Source organism: Emydura macquarii, unplaced genomic scaffold (assembly GCF_026122565.2).
Source record: "Emydura macquarii macquarii isolate MOO-44397 ecotype Brisbane River unplaced genomic scaffold, CSIRO-AGI_Emac_v2 contig_2768, whole genome shotgun sequence".
NCBI lineage: Eukaryota > Metazoa > Chordata > Testudines > Chelidae > Emydura > Emydura macquarii.
In genome coordinates this window covers 50,910,891-50,928,509 of record NW_027132905.1, presented here as the reverse complement: position 1 = coordinate 50,928,509, position 17,619 = coordinate 50,910,891, and the positions used below count along the sequence as shown (strand labels likewise).

The window sequence follows — 17,619 nt, the reverse complement described above, 5'->3', positions numbered from 1 at the left end:
CGTTTAAAAGGCTGGGAAATTCTCAGACAAAACTTTGAACATGTTAAGATTGCTTCCCCGCACATCCCATCACTGCAAACCACACACAGCCAGGAAAGAAGCAGTTGAGTCATTCAACACCACCCCCTGTAGGCTCTAGTAATCGATTCCCCTTTTCAGTCTCACCTCCAGCATCTGCTTTCACAATCCACAGCCCATGTATTTTTACCTTCACCCTGAACAACTACCGGGCAGCTTTAACTCTGACCCTAAATATTAAGGTGTGTCTATATACACGAGGTTGCTTGTGATGCGTGGATGAGGTGATCGGAACCCAATAACATGTTCTGTGATGTCCTATTAATTAAACACTTACCTAACCAAACCTAGCAGCTCTCCCTGCTGATCCACTTGCTAGTTTTACTGGCATCTCTGCCTTCTGACCTACCTGGCCCTTGGAATTGCTCAGCATCCTGTGGACTCCTTGTGATCTCCTCCCTTCCTTGATGACTGAGCTCTTGCAGGGACTGGGGAATGCTTTAATGGCAGCTTCCACTTTTGGAATAGCTCACCACCTCTGCTTGCAACTGGGAGCTGGCTCCCTGCTCCGGGGAAGTTTCACGGAGGGACCGAGTTCAAGGAAAATCTTGGATGACACAAGCAACAACCCAAAGGAGAGAGTCCTTGGAACGAGCTAGGCTGATCTCAAAGTAGGGGGAGGGCTGGTATACTTTGGCAGCGTGTTTGTCAAACTAGGTTAATGGATTGAACAGCTATTGTGGTAGAGTAAGGCCCTGATCCTGGGCCCATTGAAATCAGTGTTAAAACTCCCACTGACTTCAGTCTGAGTGATTGCAAATCCAGATCCTGGGAGCTGATGAACACTCACCTCCTAGTGAAGTCAGTAGGCGTTGAGGGCTGTCAGCACCTTCCAATACCTGGCCCTACAAATCACGTCTCCGGTGGATGGTATCTTAACAACTGATGATTGGGATGCACCTGGAAAAGAGTTACTAACCTTGGGCTCAATCCTCCTCCCCCTAAAGTCAGTGCAAGTTTGTTTTAAATGTTTTGTTTATTGCTTTGAAAAAAATCAGAGACAGAATAGCCTCTCCCAGTGTAGCCACCAACGGCCGAAGGGAAATTACACTACAAAATGTATCCATTATAATGCTAGACCACACAGGACCCAGGCATGGCATTGCTGATAAAAGACAATCTTAGGTACTTATGTCATCTGGCCCCCTTTGCTACAGTACCGGAGCGCCTCATAAGCTCTAATGTATTTGTCTTCATAACACTCCTCTGAGGCAGGGCAGGGCTATTATCCCCATTGTACAGATGGGAACTCAGGCCCAGAATGGGGAAGTGACTTGTAACCATTGCTGACTTTAATGCCTTATACTTGTACTAACTTAAAATCTCTCTCTTTGTAGTTAAATAACTTGTTTTACTCTTTGATAAAGAACAGACCAGTGTTGTCTTTAAACTGAACTGTGTGGGTAACTCCATTTATGGTAACAAACTGTTTTCTATTGATTCCCTTAGAAGGGCAACAGACCTAATATAACTGGACTGTCCAAGAGAGGGCTGGACAGTGCAGAACACACATTATGGGGGAAATCTGGAAATGGGAGTGTTTTGGGGTCATCTTGCAAGTGGTAACCAAGGCTGGTGGAAGCCAGAGTGTGACTGATATCTAGGTAGTGGGCAGCTATACACAGACACTCAGGGTGTGACCTGCATGCTGTTTGACTGTTTGTGAGCAGCCCAGGTAGGAGCTACAGCAGCAATGCATTGTGGGGCACCCAGCTTAGCAAGGCAAGGGTGACACAGCCCCTCGTTGGTCTGGTTGCACCCCAGAATGTCATAGTATTTCTAAAATGTATGTTACCTTGGAATCAGGTAGGATATGCAGCTACTGAAGGGAAAAATGGTCCAGTGGCTCAGGCCCTCACCTCGGACATGGGAGCCCTTAGTTCAAGTCCCCAGTCTGCCACAGGCTTCCTGGATGACCTTGGACAAGTCATGTAAACTCTGTGTGCCTTGGTTCACCATCTGTACAATGGAGAAGATAGTTCTGCAATGTCTCACAGGTGTGCAGGCAGGGAGAGGAAAAATAAATGAAAGCTAGTGAGACGCTCAGATGTGACAGTGATGGGGGGCCATATATGTACCAGACAGAGATTTGTGTCTGCAGACGTGAACAAGGTGAGCACATTTTCGAGGGTACAAATTGATCCTGCAACAAGGCGGCTAAGCTACTGAAACTGAGTGTGGTACTGGGTCTTAAAACAACTAACTCTATACAAGTTGGCTAAGCGACAGCTAGAGTGGGGGAGAAGAGCAACCGACTATAAACATTTGAAGATACAAAACCCCAAGAAGGAAGAGTTGCTTATGGAAGGGGTGCAATTAGGAGTAAGGGGAAAAATTTAGAAAGGGAAAATTGCAGCTGATTTTTATCCTACTCTAGCCCCTTTGTTTTATGTGTCCTTTAATTGTGAACACAGAAAGGCATGGAAGGTTTCTCACTGTGTATCTGATTAGCACCCAGCACGAGGAGAGCATTGACACAATTAATGATAGTCTTCGCATTCTTTCAGGCTGAGGCAGCATTGGATGATGTGAACTTTCCGGGAGATTCCTTGCTGGAGCAGAACAGTTGTAGAAAGCTACCATCTATGCCACTGAGCTCCTTTGTCATCTGACGACCGATAAGCAATAGCAACCTGCTTCCAGACTGGCACGGCCCCTCTCATCTGCATGTCCGGACCCCAAAGCGCCAGATGAGCTCCTCACACAGCCCCTGGAACGTGGCTTTCCTCAGGCAGAAAGTCTGGGCCCACGGCTGTCATCCGAGGTCTGCAGGAGGACGGATTCCCACCACTCGGTGCTGGTGGCCGTGGTCCAAAGAGGCCGGTTCGCACAGCGCGACGGGTCAGCCATTCCAAGCTGCCTCGCGGCCCCGCGCCGCCGAGACGCGCCCTCCACCGCATCCCGGGCCTTGCGTCGACTCCCGCTCCCCAGCCGGAGCAGTGCAGGTCCCGGGGTCACGTTCACACGGGCCACGGCCCAGGGCAGGATCCAGGCCGTGGCTGCTTTGCCCCCCCCCCCAGGCTCCACGAAGGCCACGGCCACAAACCAGGGAGCCCGGGGATGGAAGTGGTCAACCGCCACTGCCACCCAGGACAGGCCAGACCTCCCACAATGCACTGCGAAAGAGGGGCTCAGCGGACTGCAGCGCTAAGCATCATGGGATACGTCCCCAGCGCTAAGCATCATGGGATACGCCCCCCCCTCCCAGCAGCAGCCCGAGGGCCTGGCGCAGCGAGCCCGACACTGTCCCTGTGCGCCTCGCTCTGGGGCCGACCGACTCTATGGGCCCAGGCCTGGCAATGCCCCCACCACAGCCTCCTGGGAGGGACTCTCTAGCCTCTCTGCTTGCTGCCATAGAGTCCATGGGAGGAAAGCCCCGCCCCTGGGACAGTCTAGCCTGCAGGCTCTGCCATAGAGCCAATGGGGGGAAGAGCCCGGCCCCTGGGACACTCTAGCCTGCAGGCTCTGCCATAGAGCCAATGGGGGGAAGAGCCCGGCCCCTGGGACACTCTAGCCTGCAGGCTCTGCCATAGAGTTCTCGCTCCCTCGCCCCTCCCCCGGGTGGGCGGGGCCGCGAAGGCCCCGGATTTCCGGGTTCCCGCCGAAGATGGCGGACAGCGACTACGAGTCGGTGCTGTGCGTGAAGCCGGAGGTGCACGTCTACCGGGTGCCGCCGCGGGCCTCCAACCGCGGATACAGGTGCGCCGGGCCCCCGTCCCTCGGCCCGACACCCCGGCTGGGGACCCGCCCCCGGCCCCTCCCCCTCGTCATCTGGGCCCCTTCCCCCCGCCCAGCCCCGCCCCTCGGGGCTCCCGCCGGGGGCCGAGGGGGGACAATTACCCTGGGCCCCGAACCTCTGTGTCAGTCACGCGCCGCGGGGGCGCAGCCCTGGATCGGGGCCGACCCGCCCATCCCCCGCCGAGACCCCCGGGGCCCGGCTGGACGCTAGCGCGGCCCTCGCTGCCTGGCCCGACCCCAGCGGCCCCGTCCCCGGGGGAACCGGCTCTGAGCGTAGCCCGCGGCGTGCAGGAGCCTGGCCCCCCCCTGCGCCCCTCAGCGGCGTGTGACGAGTCCCGGCTCGGCTCCGAGGTCGGCCCCCCTCCCCCCCCGTGCCGAGCGCCGGACGGGGCGTAGCGAGACGGCCCCTGCCCCGCAGCTCTGGCGGTGTGAAAACCCAGCCGGCCCCGCACCGCAGCGGGGAGTTCCATCGGCTCCATCGCAGCCTGGTGCCCTGCCCCGGCGAGGAAGCTCGCTGCCTGCCCTCCCTGGGGAAGCCGAGGAGGCAGAGCTGAGCCCTGGGGTCTCCACTACCGCAGCTGAGCCTGGCGAGACACGGGGGGAAGGACGACTGCCAGATGTGCCCGGAATCAGCCGCAGTGGCAGCGTCAGGAGCAGTAGCCACATCTGGCTAGTCATAGTCCAGTGTTTCATCCCTTAGACTCGCTGCCTGTCCATTAGGCTTTGAGTATTAAAGTCACTGTACAAACTACATTAATTTCGAAGGCTCTTCCTTTCCCCAGCATTGTAGACTGAGTTTTCATCCTTGGGGTAGTGGTGCTGCTGCAGTGTTCTGCTTCCGCCACCTACAGCGGTAGTTGCCTGAGACAGCATCAGAGAATTTTTTAATATAATCTTTTTTTAAAATAGGGAGAGAGGAGCAGATTCAAAGAGGCAGCATGGAGAGTGCAGAAACCTCCAGTTAATACAACTGACTATCACACTGTGTAGAACTGCCCTTGAAATACAGAGCAAAGAGAAGTGAAAGCTTGTGGCCTTATAGGATGTTGGCCTCTTAGCCTGTTTCCTTACAACCCTTCTGGGATTCTTGGGCTGACGTGCTGTGCAGCTTCTTTTTTCAAAGGACTGTATTTTCAGTTGTATTAAAACCGGCTTTGGAGGACAGGCCTGCAACTCTTTGCCTTTGGCATGCTGAGGCAAATGTCTGAGCTGAGGATGATGGCATTAGGGGCAATGAATAATACCACATCTGTCTTCCAAAATAAAAATCAGTGCAAATAGGATTTCAGTTACCAGAGAGAGAATTGTGAGGGAAATCCATGAAGGGAGGTTAAGCAAGAGAAAGATCTTTCCAAAACAAATCTACAGCATAAGTAGACAGTACCTAGACTGGAGGATGTAATGTAATTTGCCTGAGTCACATTAGGTCCTTCTCCTCAAGTCCACTCTCCATTTGTTTGTTTCATTCACCTGTTGTGCTCCATGTAGGCAGAGCCCCATGGCCTTCAATGGAGCTCTGGATGGGTGAAGGGGCCTGGCTGGGCAGAGCAGCTTGCAAGATCAGGGCCTTATATTGTAAGCTCTTTTGGACAGGAACCTTTCTCCTCTTGTAGGTCTGTGGAGTATCTGCTGCTCTAGGGCAGAGACGTGTGTGTACGTGTGTGTGTGTACGTGTACACACAGCACCTAGCACAATGGAGTGCCGATCCCTGATTTAGGCTTCTACGCAGTACTGTGGTACAGTTAATAGTAGCAGCCTAGTAAATCCCTTTATGGTGCTGTAGGCACTACTGGAATACAAAGAGTAATAATAATAAGGGGAGTTTTGAAGCCAAAGATTTGTGTGACTTTTCTGGTGTTTTCTCCCACAGAGCTGCAGAGTGGCAGCTGGACCAGCCATCATGGAGTGGCAGGCTGCGGATAACATCAAAGGGGGATATTGCATTTATCAAACTGGAGGATAAGAATTCAGGTAAAGGGAAAGCCATACAGCATTCACGTGCTTTAGACCTAGGGCTTCCCCCCTTACTCCTTCAGTAAACTGCTCATGAAGGGACTCCTACCTCCAGCAGGCCTGTCCAGCCTCGTTAGCTATTGTCAGGAATGATTGTAAAGAGAAATGCCCAGTGCTGGAACCTGAAGGATCCCAGAATATATGGTTACGTTCATTGGAGATGGGGGACCGGAATGTTTTTTGCAAGCTGCCCTGTGGGTGCTAGAGAACTTTTCCAGTTGACTTAAGTGAAGTAGAAAGACCATAAGTTTTTCTCTTGCACAATGTGGACATGATGCAAGATGGTGCTAAAACCAAAGAGGTTGCCTGCTCTGTAGGCTTCTTCCTTTCCATGTAATTCTTTGAAGAAGATTCCCACTCACCGTGCAGCTTTATTTTGCTCTGGGTTTTTATACTCCTTAATCTTGTGCAGTGCTTGGATGCCCCCGGAATAGGTGCCTTGGAGGTAAAACTCCCTTCAGTAACAGGATTGGAGCTGCCTTCTTCCCAGTGGGGCAGAATTACTTCATTTGGGTGCTGAACAGTGCCTTGGAACCTAAGAAAGAGGCTGGGGAGAAGGCTTCCGTACAAGTGTCAGCCGTGTGAAATGAGCCTGGTCTGTGCTCTTGATACAAGGCTGCAAGTTAACAATTGGGAAAACCTGTCTGGCTCTAGCCTCTGGAGTCCACAGAAAAGTACTTACATCTACAGCCCAATAATTCTCCTGCCCAGAGGGAGGCTGCTAGCACTTTCTGGGTAATGGATGTTACAGCAGAACTTCAGATATAGCGAAGGCGGCTTAACGATGTGGTGCTTACGCAGATGTACAGAGAGTGGTGTGAGTGGTGCATCCTGGGAAATAACACTTTTGCTAGGTTGAGGTGTTCGAATTCTCCCGTCTCCCCAGGCAGGATCCTTCACTGCAGCCCTCACTCTGGTTAATGGGAACTCCATGTGGCTGCCTCTGGAGCCCCATTGTTCTCCATATGCCAAGTACAGGTCCAGAAAGGGGTTGGTCACTGAAGAGAAACACACAATTCTCTCTCTCTCACACCCCCCTACCCCCACTGATTGCCTGGGCTCACTGTTGCTGCTGTGTTCTTGGGCCCTCTTTCTCCCAGGATTTCTTGGGTGGCAGTGTATGGCTCTTACATTTCTTTGGGTCAGCCCAGTAAGGGCACTCATTCTCGGTCAGTGGCTGTGCTAGAAGAGTCTTGTTATCTAAGAGCCTGGAAGAGTTAATGGATCTCAGTCTAAAAGAAGAAATGTGGTCTCATTGTTAGACCCCAGAATGAGAAACCCTTAGACCTGGGTTTTGTCTCTGCTCTGCTTCCTGTGTGACATCCTTATTTCTCCATCTCTTAAATACCTAATTCCCTTCCCAGGAGTAAAATCTACCATCCAGGAGTATTGTCATGCTTAATTCATTAGTGTGTGTCAAGTGCTGTCTCTGTATGTATTATATCCTGATGATGAATGGGAGAGCACTGGGGTATTGAACTATTGTGTGATTCCTACTCTTGTTTCTAGGAGAACTTTTTGCCCAGGCACCTGTGGACCAGTTTCCTAGCATCGCTGTAGAGGGTGTGACAGATTCCAGCAGATATTTTGTCATCCGGGTTGAAGATGAAAGTGGTATGGGCGGCGTTCTGATAACTTTTCTTCTGGATACTGAGGCATACAAATCGTGGGGAATAAGTTTCTTTAGCAGGTTTCCATTGACCTTTCTCTGAATTATTCTGACATGAGGGGTTCTTGATTTCAAAAAGATAAATTTCAAAAATGTCGGGGTTTGTTCCAATTCAGAACAAAGCCAGATTTCAAAATCTTTTGTGAAATGGAATTTCCATCCTCCACACAGTTCTGGGCTACATGCTGAATTTGCACCAGTTTAATTTAAATCAGCTAAAAAACCAATTTGGTTAAGCTCATGCAAGCCCCTATACGGATTCACTTTTATTAGTTTAAAACTGGTTATGTCAGTTTATCTTATGCATGTAAATTTACCAACAGAAGCTGAATTGATATAAGACCAATAAAAGAGAGTTCTCACACAGTTATGCTGGTTTAATGAAATCTGTTTAAAATTGCACCTTTAATTAAATTGGGGCAACTTTGTTTGTAGACCAGGCATTAGTCCAGCTTCTGGTAGGAAGTGACATCACGGTACAAAAAGCATTCTTAACTGGCAGTCTCAGCAGAGAGGCCAAGACTGAAATAGGCCACAGGTTGTGGATGGGAAGCAAGTGGGAGAGTCTAGAGAAACCTGTACTGGTGCCGGCTGTACTGGATCATTTCTGTGGATAAACACAAGATTTCAGTCTCCAGGGCTGTCAACTTAATGCCTTTCACAAGTATTAAATCCACTTAATTCATTTTTTAAAATGAATTTCATGGAACCATCTCAAGGCTGGAAGATTCCAGGTCCAGATAGTTTTATAACCTGAATAAATGCTGGTTGTGGTGCAGGGTGGAGAACTGGCTATTGCAATGAGAGGAGAAGAGCCTGTGTGTGAGTGAGAGAGAATATAAGGGAGGGAGTGTCAAACAGTGGAAAGTCCTGAAAGGTAAATTTAAACTGCTGAAGAATATTCTCAGGGCTATGGGGATAGGCTTCACTCTTACCATAAAGGACCCAGATTGTGATCAATACCTATAAGAGAGATTGTTCAAACCTGGAGTAAATACAGCAGGTGCTGAACAGCTCTTAAATGAGGCCACAAATTGCAGGTAGCTGTGGGTGTCACCAGGGGCCCAAAGAAAGGCATTTACTAGAGACTATTGTTTATTTCTATTACCATAGCACCTAGAAACATTGGTTCTAGACCAGGCCCCTCATTATGTTAGGTGCTGTACATAGAACAAATCTAATGGCAAAGGCTTGTGAGGATGCCGAGATGCCACTAGATGTCACTGAAAAGTATCTTCATCTGGTAGAGAGCCATCATGTTGGATATCTAATACTGCCTCCCCTTCTCTTCTCCACTCTCCTTCCCCGTTAGAGGGGGGGAAGCTAGTCTTTAGCCCCCATGACTTTTCCAGTGTCAGGAGTGTCCCAAGATCCATCCTGAAAGGCAGTTTTTGCATCTTCCTTTGGGATAAATTGAAAACATTGGTCAGTGTTGTTGGATGGATGGGCCCTTTGATCCAAGTACCCTGTAGAAGGGAAGCAAAGGCCTCGTGCTGGGCAAAGGCAGAGGCAGGGAGAAGAAATAGAATTCAGCTATTAAATATGCTCTCAGGTGAGTCCTCAGAGGATGGCAGGGCTCTGAAATGTGTGAAACCACAAAGCAGGGAGAGCAAGTGTCTCCTCAGCCAGCAAGTGAAAAGTTGTTAATTTGTTATTAAACCCAGCGTTCGCTCTCCTTTGTTTTCCAGGGCGCCGTGCCTTTATCGGACTGGGCTTTGTAGACCGAGGGGATGCTTTTGACTTCAATGTAGCCATTCAAGACCACTTTAAGTGAGTTTTCTTCTCTCCCTTTCATCTCAGGGCTGGGTCACTTCTGGGGTGTGCACACAATTGTAGGTGTTCACCGAAATTGCTGTAGTGGGAAGTCATTAGCCCTTGATTCACTAGGGAGGGGAAGCCTGGTCAGGGGAGCGATACAGGGCAGACAGGTCCTGGTGAGCCGGTTCGGTTCCCTTCTTTATACGCACACACAAATGTGGAACATTTTTGTCTTTCCAAAATTTCCCAAGCTCCCACCAGAGGGAGTATGACTTCTATCCCTGCTGGGCCCTCACATGCAAGTCCATGTGGGTTCCTTGGTGGTTGCTGTTTCCCCTTTGTGCTGCCCCAGTCTCCTTCCTCCACGTTGCCAGTTGCCATTTTTATTCTTGCCCCATGGCCAGAGGAATGGGTGAGCGACCACCTCTAACTGCTAGCACAAAATGAGGCTATGCACTAGCCCAAGGAGGTTGTTTCCTTCTTCCTGCACTGCATGCCGGTCATTGAGCAGAGCAGTGTGAAACTGACTGAGCTAGCTTCGGGCACGCTGGCCGATTCAGTTGGGCTGCTGTCACTTTAAATAGTGGGAGTGGCTTTCTCTGCGCTGCCTCACAGTATTTTAGTGCAGCTGGCTAATTGTCAGGCCACATAAGCATATTGAAAGAGCCTCTACTGCCCCCGGGCATAAAATGATCGTGGTAAAATTTTCTCTCAAAACATTATGCTGGTTTTTTGTACACTTTCTTTCTGGGTTCCACTGAGCTGCTTTCAGGAATCCACACAAGTCAGATTTGTTTAAAGGGACAACTCAAAATCACGCTGTCTGGAGTGGTCCATGCCTGAGTGTGCCAACCTCAGGGCAGACTGTCAAAAAGCAGGGCAGAGAGCTCAAACTGATGATGTGTTCTATCATTAGATTTCACCCAGCCAGTAACAAATGGGAACTCCTGGAGCACAGTAACAGTCTTACCGTGGAGTCACAGACTGTCCCCTTGGGCACTCCAGTCTATCTTGTCACTCCGGCAAGCTGGATTTAGTGACATCTGGTTGCCATACACCAAAGATCACAAAAGATTCAGATTGCTTCCAGTCCCAAGAGACAGTCGCTTACTCCAGGTCAATTTGTACCTCCGATCTCCCACCAAAACCCACACTTGTAGCCAATCCTATAGTAAAATAACTAAGGATTTATTAGCTAGGAAAAAGAAATGAATTATTTACAGGTTAAAGCAGACAAATGAGTTAGTCTGTGGTTCCAAAAGGTGATAGAGTTGTAGTAATCTGTCAGCACTGAATGTCTTTTAGGGCTAACTCAGGTTGACCCTGTGGATCTCTGCTTCTGTTTCCTAGCTCCAGCCCTGTGAGAGTCAGAACATTGTCTTCTGTCCCTGTTTAACTCCCTTCCGACTTTCAAGCTGGTGGGCTAGGCTTTCTTGCGTGTAGTGCTTTCATCGGTGTGAGGGGGCCATTTACCAAGCCTTTATATCAGGACATTCCACAGTGGCCCATTTAGTTTTGATAGTCCTTGATGGCCAGTGGACCATTCCTCCTGCTGGATTCACAAGTTCAGAGCAGGTATTTTTGTAGTTACAAACCAAAACGTACCTATCACCTTATTGCCTGGGCTACAGACATTACAAGTGAAATTAATGCATGCAGCAACTTGCAAGCACTCCGTAGAGACTGAATACACTGTTACAAGTCTGACACCCATCCTGAACAACGTTAATATACAGGTGAGCTGGGCTGGTTTCCAGCTAGGAGTTTGTGTTCACCTGACACCTACAGTCTTGGCAAAAGGTGGCATTTGGTCTGCCAGCATCACAACCCCAACTGAGAATTTATAAAAATAAGTTGGTATAAAACCTGAGACCAACAGAAGTTCCTGATGATTTAGCTGAAAAATACACTAAGTAAATTGGTTTTGGGCAAATAAGTCTCCCCTGCAAAGTGTGCTTCCCAACCAGTGACGGCAGAGCAGACTGAATAATTTAATTTTTTTTGGTTCAGTGACCGAACAAGGGGGTTGGAATTAAGTTAGTTTCAAACCGAAAATTAATTTTTATGGTTTCTCATTGAAATAAAAAACTGAAAAAATTTGGCAGGTCGAAACAATCCTGTTCGAATATCCATTCGCAGCAACATTTTGGAAACCATTTGTTTTGATTTTTTTTCAAAACAGACTGTTTTGATATTTCCGGATTTTTTGTTTTCAGATTTTTCTTGGCCGAAACTATTTGCCGAATTTGACAAATAACTTTGGTGCCCCCAAAATGGCAATATTTTGGCAAATAGTAAACATTTTGCCCAGCTCTGATTGACAGCCCAAAAGTGAAACTGACTTCATGGATTTTTAACGGTCTGGGCTCAGAGAAATGCAAAAGAACAAAGTGGATTTTTAAAATTCGTTAAGACTGCTGGTGATGTAAGAGAAGCAGCTTGTTTCCAACATGGATTTTAAATTCCTTCTAGCAGCATTGCACTTAGCCATGAGCAGCTCTCGTGAGTGCTCTTTCTTCATTTTACACCTTTCATTTCCCCCTACAGATGGGTTAAACAGCAGAGCGAGCTTGCAAAACAAGCCAAGAATCCAGATCAAGGACCCAAGCTAGATCTGGGCTTCAAGGAGGGACAGACCATCAAACTGAACATTGCGGTGAGGTGCTTTTCTTGGTCAGTCTGCTGCTTCCAGCAAGTAAAACGTCCCCTGAACTCTCCTTAGAGGGAATCTCAACATTCATCTTGCCATATGTAGTTTGATTTTAGGGTCTATTGCATGAGAGGCGTGGAAAACTCACCTTTACAGGTGTGTAAGGCTGATTTACCCGGTATTAGCCCTCTAAGAAAGATTAGTCTGACTTTGCCAAAGCCGGATACTTATTGGCTGCAATTTTGATGACGTCTTAGCAGTGTGATGGGGTTTTGGTAACAGTCCAACAGCCCTATGCCCAGTCACACCACCATCTTAGATGAGTTTAAACGAGGAGATGTGTGGGGAATGTTTCCACACCATCTCCCTGTTTTCTTTTGCTAAATTCAGTTTCTGTAATGGGCAAAATAGGACCTGCTTTAGCTAATAGAGGTTGCCGAATCCTGGAGCTCTTCCTCCGTCCTCCCTTCCTACTCTGGCTGGATTGCAGCAGGGTAGTAGTGATTTCTTCTGCAAATCTGGTTGGGGGGATGGGGATGTTGTGTCCCCTTCTGTCCAATCCACAGAGGATGGGAGTCTGTGACCGCTCCCAACTACAGAATTGGGCGGTAACTGAAGCTGTATAGGCTCATGCATTCGGCACTGGCGGTCCCTAATGCAGTCCCTGGTGTCGGCCAAGATGGTACTGAGATTTCAAAGGGAAGCAGCCTCTCTCCTGCCCCTTTCCTCCCCCCTGCAGACTTTCTGCTGAGCTCAGCAGCATAAAAGAATCAGCTGACCTAAGTGGCTTCCCATGAGCAATGGTGCCAAAGCAGGTGCGTTATGCTCACAACAGCTGCATTTGAGCTGATGTTCTAAATTGTGCATTTTTAATTTCCCTTTAGAACATGAAGAAAAAGGAAGGAGCAGCCGGGAGCAGCAAACCGCGCCCCACAGGACCTGCGGGCCTGAGCATGCTCCCACCCCCTCCTGGAGGGAGATCTCTTGCTTCAATCCCTTCTCCAGGGGAGCAGTTTCCATCATGCTCTGTGGACTCCCAGCCAACAAGTGCTGCTAACACAGGTCTGTGTTCACAGGAGCAAGTTTCATTTTCTTTAGGTCTATTTATACCTGCCAATGCATATACCGTGCTCATTGCCAAGGTGTCTGGGCACTTCTGTAGGCATTTCTCTGGCACTTGTCAGCAGTATGTGAGAGAGTCAAAATTACCTCTAGGAAAGACAGATCTTTTCCTCTTAAGCCAGTTCCTTACACTGGGGGGGCTGATGCCTTCTAGTTTGGATATCGTTACTACACTGTTTCGGGAGATGCTGGTTTAGACAGGTACCTTGTGGTGAGCTGTGGTGGCAAGATTCACCAGGCTGGCAAGTTTGTTCCATGACTGAAGGACTTTGCTGGATCCTACACCTTTCCCCAGGCTCGCAGGATGCAACCTGGCCTCTGTCAGCTGCAGCATCCCAAGTGTGAGTGTAGCACGTGGTGGGGAACGTAAGGAGAAGAGTAATTCACCTCTAGGCCATTCAGGGCTTTGAAAATGAGAACAAAGACTTTGAACTAATCCTAGAATTCGACCCACAGCCAATTCAGAGTGCTGGTGTGATGTGTTCACACACTTCTGACTCTGTTTAAATGGTGACCTGCTTACCAGCTGCAGTGTCCCATTGTCTGCCTGCTCTAACCCCAGGTAACGTGAATTGCAGTAGTATAGTGCTGACATGACAAATGCATCAATCACTTTCGTGTGGTACGGGCCAGACTGAGGAATCTGGAGCAGGGCGCAACAGCACCTGAGAAGTTGTGCAGCTAGATCTGAGCAGACCCAAGAGAGGCTGCTTGGAGGGCGCTGACGTGGCTAACTCGATCAGGTAGATCTGATACAATCAGACTTGAATCGTCATCACCCAGCAATCGCCCTGGGAGTTAACTGGTGAATGGAAACCGAATGGACTAGTCAGCCCCATCATGGCGGAAGAGAACATAAAGCTCTGTCCTCTTCCCCTCAGATGTTGCAGCCTTCATTTAGCACAGTGACGAAAGGGAGGCTAAAGCATCACAGAGGTTTCTGTCCTTGCCAGTCGGATAGCAAACTTGTGTGGCATTATCGTGATTTACAGTTGTTACCACTTCCTCCTGGCCTGCGTCTGCATGGATTATAAATATTCCCCTCGGTAACTCCTGCATATACCTTGAGATGGCCAAGTGTATGTCTTAGCTCCTAAGAGACCAGCTCTTTATGCCCACATGGCACCTTCTGCCACCCAGTAAGGAGCTGGTTAAATCTGACTTCCAAGGGAATTGTTAAGGTAGGGTCAATATGTTCACTTGAGTTTCTGCAGCTGTGTTTCCAGAGCTGGCCTGTGAGATGAAGCTCAGTGACGCTGAACAAAACGTTAATCTCACTTCCCCTGTATCTTCTGTGGCACACTAACGCTGTGCTGGACCCCGGGATTATTTCTGTGCCAGTGCCACGCTCTTGTGATTACTTATTTTTAGCGGTGGAAAATTATTATTAATACCTAGCTCTGAACTAGGGCCTTTTATCAGTAAATGACAAAGCGCTTCACAAAGGTCAGTATCGTTATCCCCACTGTACAGATGGGGAAACTGAGGCACAGAGCAGCGAGGTGCCCAAGGTCACGCAGCAGGCTAGCAGCAGAACGGGGAATAGAACCCAGGTGATCTGGGTGCTCTGAACTCTGGTTTGTTCTGGCAGCACTTTGAATCTGTGCGGGTAAGAGTTCAGCCTGGAACCATGCTTTAAATGTAACCTGTCCACTTTATGTGTGGCTTTGGCTAGTGCCGTCAGCCTCCACCTTCCTAGCCTACCAGTGCTGCTGCCTGGTCTGCCCTAGAGATCGCTAATAAGCAGCCCAAGGCATTCCTCTCTCAAGTCAGAAGTGGCACCAGTTTAAGTAACTGGTTTAAAAAACAATGTGGTTAAGCCAGTGAGAATAGCTGGCTTGTACTGGTTTTATTGGTAAAGATGTAGGGTCTTCCTGAGGCCACAAGGAACCGGGGTTGGTGGGAAATAACTGGTGGCGGTGAAATCTGATCTTTCTTTTTTTTTTTCTTCTTCCTTTGAATTCCCTGGTTGCTGGCAGATGCCGCTTCGTCTTGGCCACAGCCCTGTGGTGCCTCCACAGCCGCCAACCTCGATATCTGGGGAGACTTTGCCAAAGCGTCAGGGTGAGGCCATGCCTGGTTTTCAGTGTTATGTGTAGCTAAGTGAGCGGGGATGGCTTTCTGGCGGGAGGGGGGACGGTTACTGTGTCCTCACTGGTGCTGTGCTCCCCTGGGTGTGGCTAAGACTTTTGGGGGCACGTTCCATCTTATTTTTTTGGGCTGAGCTGCTCTGATTCCTTCCCAGTGAATTGTGGGAGAACTTGTCTGTCCCAATGGACACCAGGAGAATCGTGGGAAGGCACTGGAGGTCTGTCAGCAGGATTTAGCCTGCATCCTCACTGCCAAGTGAGAGGGTTCCCAGCCTGAATGAAAGGAGAACCCCAACTCTAACCCCCACCCCCGCCAGCCCAGCTAGCCCAGGTTTAAAGCCCCAACAAACTCGGGTGAGAGGGTTTTGTGGGAGAGGAGGAGGGGCAGCGCCTTAGTAACAACCCAAGTTAACTCTGCAGTGAAGACCGACCCTCAGAGGGGTTTTGGTTTTGATCTCTGCAATATATGGCAGCTTGGCCAGTGCCCACAGTGCTGCTCTGTGCAAACTGCCCTTCAAGAGGCAAACAGCAGCCTTAGCCCAAACCACTGTCACCATCTCAACACGTGGTTTTGTTTTCTTCCAGGTCTGCATGTCCCCAGAATCAGCAGAGCACAGGCTGGGTTCAGTTCTAACCCAGCCACCCTGTCTGCTTTCCTGTGTGGATGCTGAGAAAGGAAGCTCTTCTCTTCACTGTGGACCAAAGACTGGGGGAAGGCCCCCTACACTCGGAGTTGACAGGCTGCGTCAAGAGACCCCAGTCCATGACTGGTTGCAGCCTTTGTAGCTTTCTTGGGCATTACAAGAAAGGGGTGTGAGCTATGCAAAAACCAATAAGTGCCCTGAGACTGAAGTGTGGAAATAAATGCTCCAGTGCTGGGGATTGTGGGAGCGTGATGCCTTAAACTCTTGAGCTCCCAACAGAAACCAGCACCCCCAGCAGCTGGGGCCCTTAATTCTGCTCTGAGATCACAGTAAACCATAGAGGACTATAAACCAGCAGGAGGGGAGCGATTGTTCCCCTCCTTCTCCAAACCAGCACACTGTGGTGTTTACGTATTTCCAATAAGGATGCTTTTGCATGTCTTTTCTCCCTCCCTCTCCTTATCTGCACCCTGTTGACTAATGTAACTCAGGATAGCCAAAACCAGTAACTCAGCCTGGTCCCCTTAGACAAACAGGTGCTTCATTACAGAGCGTGTGGTGAGGGGAGACTGAGGAGCAGTAGCAGAAGACTCCAGTTTGGATTAAATCTGGTATGTGTTTGCTGTCTGATGCGCTAATGGACTATGCAATAGATGTGGAATGACACATGCAATGCAAGCACGTGCGGCAAGGGATCTGAAGGATAACAGTTGGCTACCTCTTCCATGGCAACTGTGTATTGTCATGACATGCCTCGGCTGTATGCCATGAGCACTTCTCACCTTGAATAGTTGTGTTGGTGGGGTGGTGGGGGAAGAAATATTCCCCAGCTGGCAGTAGGTAGGAAGGAAGGACAGTGGGATTGATGTAGCAGGATCAAGACCTTTAATACTGCCAGGAACTGTTCTAGTGTCGTCCTTCCCAAGACTTCAACAGCACAGTGTTGCATGTCTGCTGAAGTGTTGTCTTGTCTCTGAGACTCACCTTCTTGAGAGGTGCAACAACCAGCCTGAAAGCTTCTGAGCACTTAGATGAACTACCATAGATAACGTGATGGGGAAAAGCTTTTAATTGGACTACTCTAGTTAAATAGCTGCATCTGAGCAAAACTCTGGAATTCCTTATAAGTTTTCATGCTTTGATTTTGAAGAGAGATTCTTTTCTTTCACAGATATTTTATTAAGTCCCTGGTGTAGCTAGATGCAATGAAGGACAGAGCTATGGTTGCCTTTTTTATGGAGCTGCGCTTAAGATTTCTTTAAAAAAAAATATTTTCTTATCTATTTATTTCAAGGGGAAAGCCTTTAACAAGTATGAAGTCTCGCTATTTTTTTTAAGTGTTCCAAGCTTTGTCTGTCTTTTTTTTAATTTCAAACTGGATGATGAGGATTTGATTTCTGGTATTTAAAAAAAAATCCGGAGAATGTGTTTAATTTTGTTTCTTTGAGCTGCTGGAAGAGCACCCAGGAAAAACAGGTGGGAAATGTACCATATTAAATTAACAATAAAATTATGTTTTGATGGTTGGTCTGATTCCTGTTTCTTTTGCAGAGTTATCTGACTTGTTTAGACAGGCTCTGCTGTGGTTGTAGGGAGTTATCCCCTGCTTCCTTGATAGAAAAGGATGCAGTTTGGCACCAGAAGTATATGCACTGAAATACTAAGGCAGTTGCCAAAGGTCTGAGGGTGGGGGGGAAGGCACAGTAGAACTGTGCCGAATAACAATGGCCTTAACATGTAGCGCAACCACACAGGATCCGACTGCCATGGAGGGTCCAGATAACCTGACAGGGTGGTGGGATCTGGTGAAAAGCTGGAGTGATGGCTGGTGAGGTGGTCTCCTGTGATGGTGAAAA

At 48.8% G+C, this 17,619-nt stretch overlaps 1 protein-coding gene across 1 annotated transcript; it reads left to right on the top strand.

Moving 5' to 3' along the window:
* The first annotated feature begins 3,683 nt into the window (after window positions 1–3,683).
* On the top strand, window positions 3,684–17,289 carry NECAP2 (NECAP endocytosis associated 2). The gene is made up of 8 exons (XM_067566213.1): window positions 3,684–3,777; window positions 5,688–5,788; window positions 7,340–7,444; window positions 9,188–9,269; window positions 11,805–11,913; window positions 12,792–12,969; window positions 15,009–15,093; window positions 15,705–17,289. The coding sequence occupies exons 1-8, from the start codon at window positions 3,686–3,688 to the stop codon at window positions 15,751–15,753; spliced, it is 801 nt and encodes a 266-aa protein (XP_067422314.1). The 5' UTR covers window positions 3,684–3,685; the 3' UTR covers window positions 15,754–17,289.
* The last annotated feature ends 330 nt before the right edge of the window (window positions 17,290–17,619 follow it).

Bases quoted from the DNA above. Each gene is read 5' to 3' on its own strand.
- NECAP2 (XM_067566213.1), top strand. From the start codon at position 3,686: ATGGCGGACAGCGACTACGAGTCGGTGCTGTGCGTGAAGCCGGAGGTG. The intron at 11,914-12,791 runs GTGAGGTGCTTT...ATTTCCCTTTAG, and splicing joins CCATCAAACTGAACATTGCG to AACATGAAGAAAAAGGAAGG. The intron at 12,970-15,008 runs GTCTGTGTTCAC...GGTTGCTGGCAG, and splicing joins AACAAGTGCTGCTAACACAG to ATGCCGCTTCGTCTTGGCCA.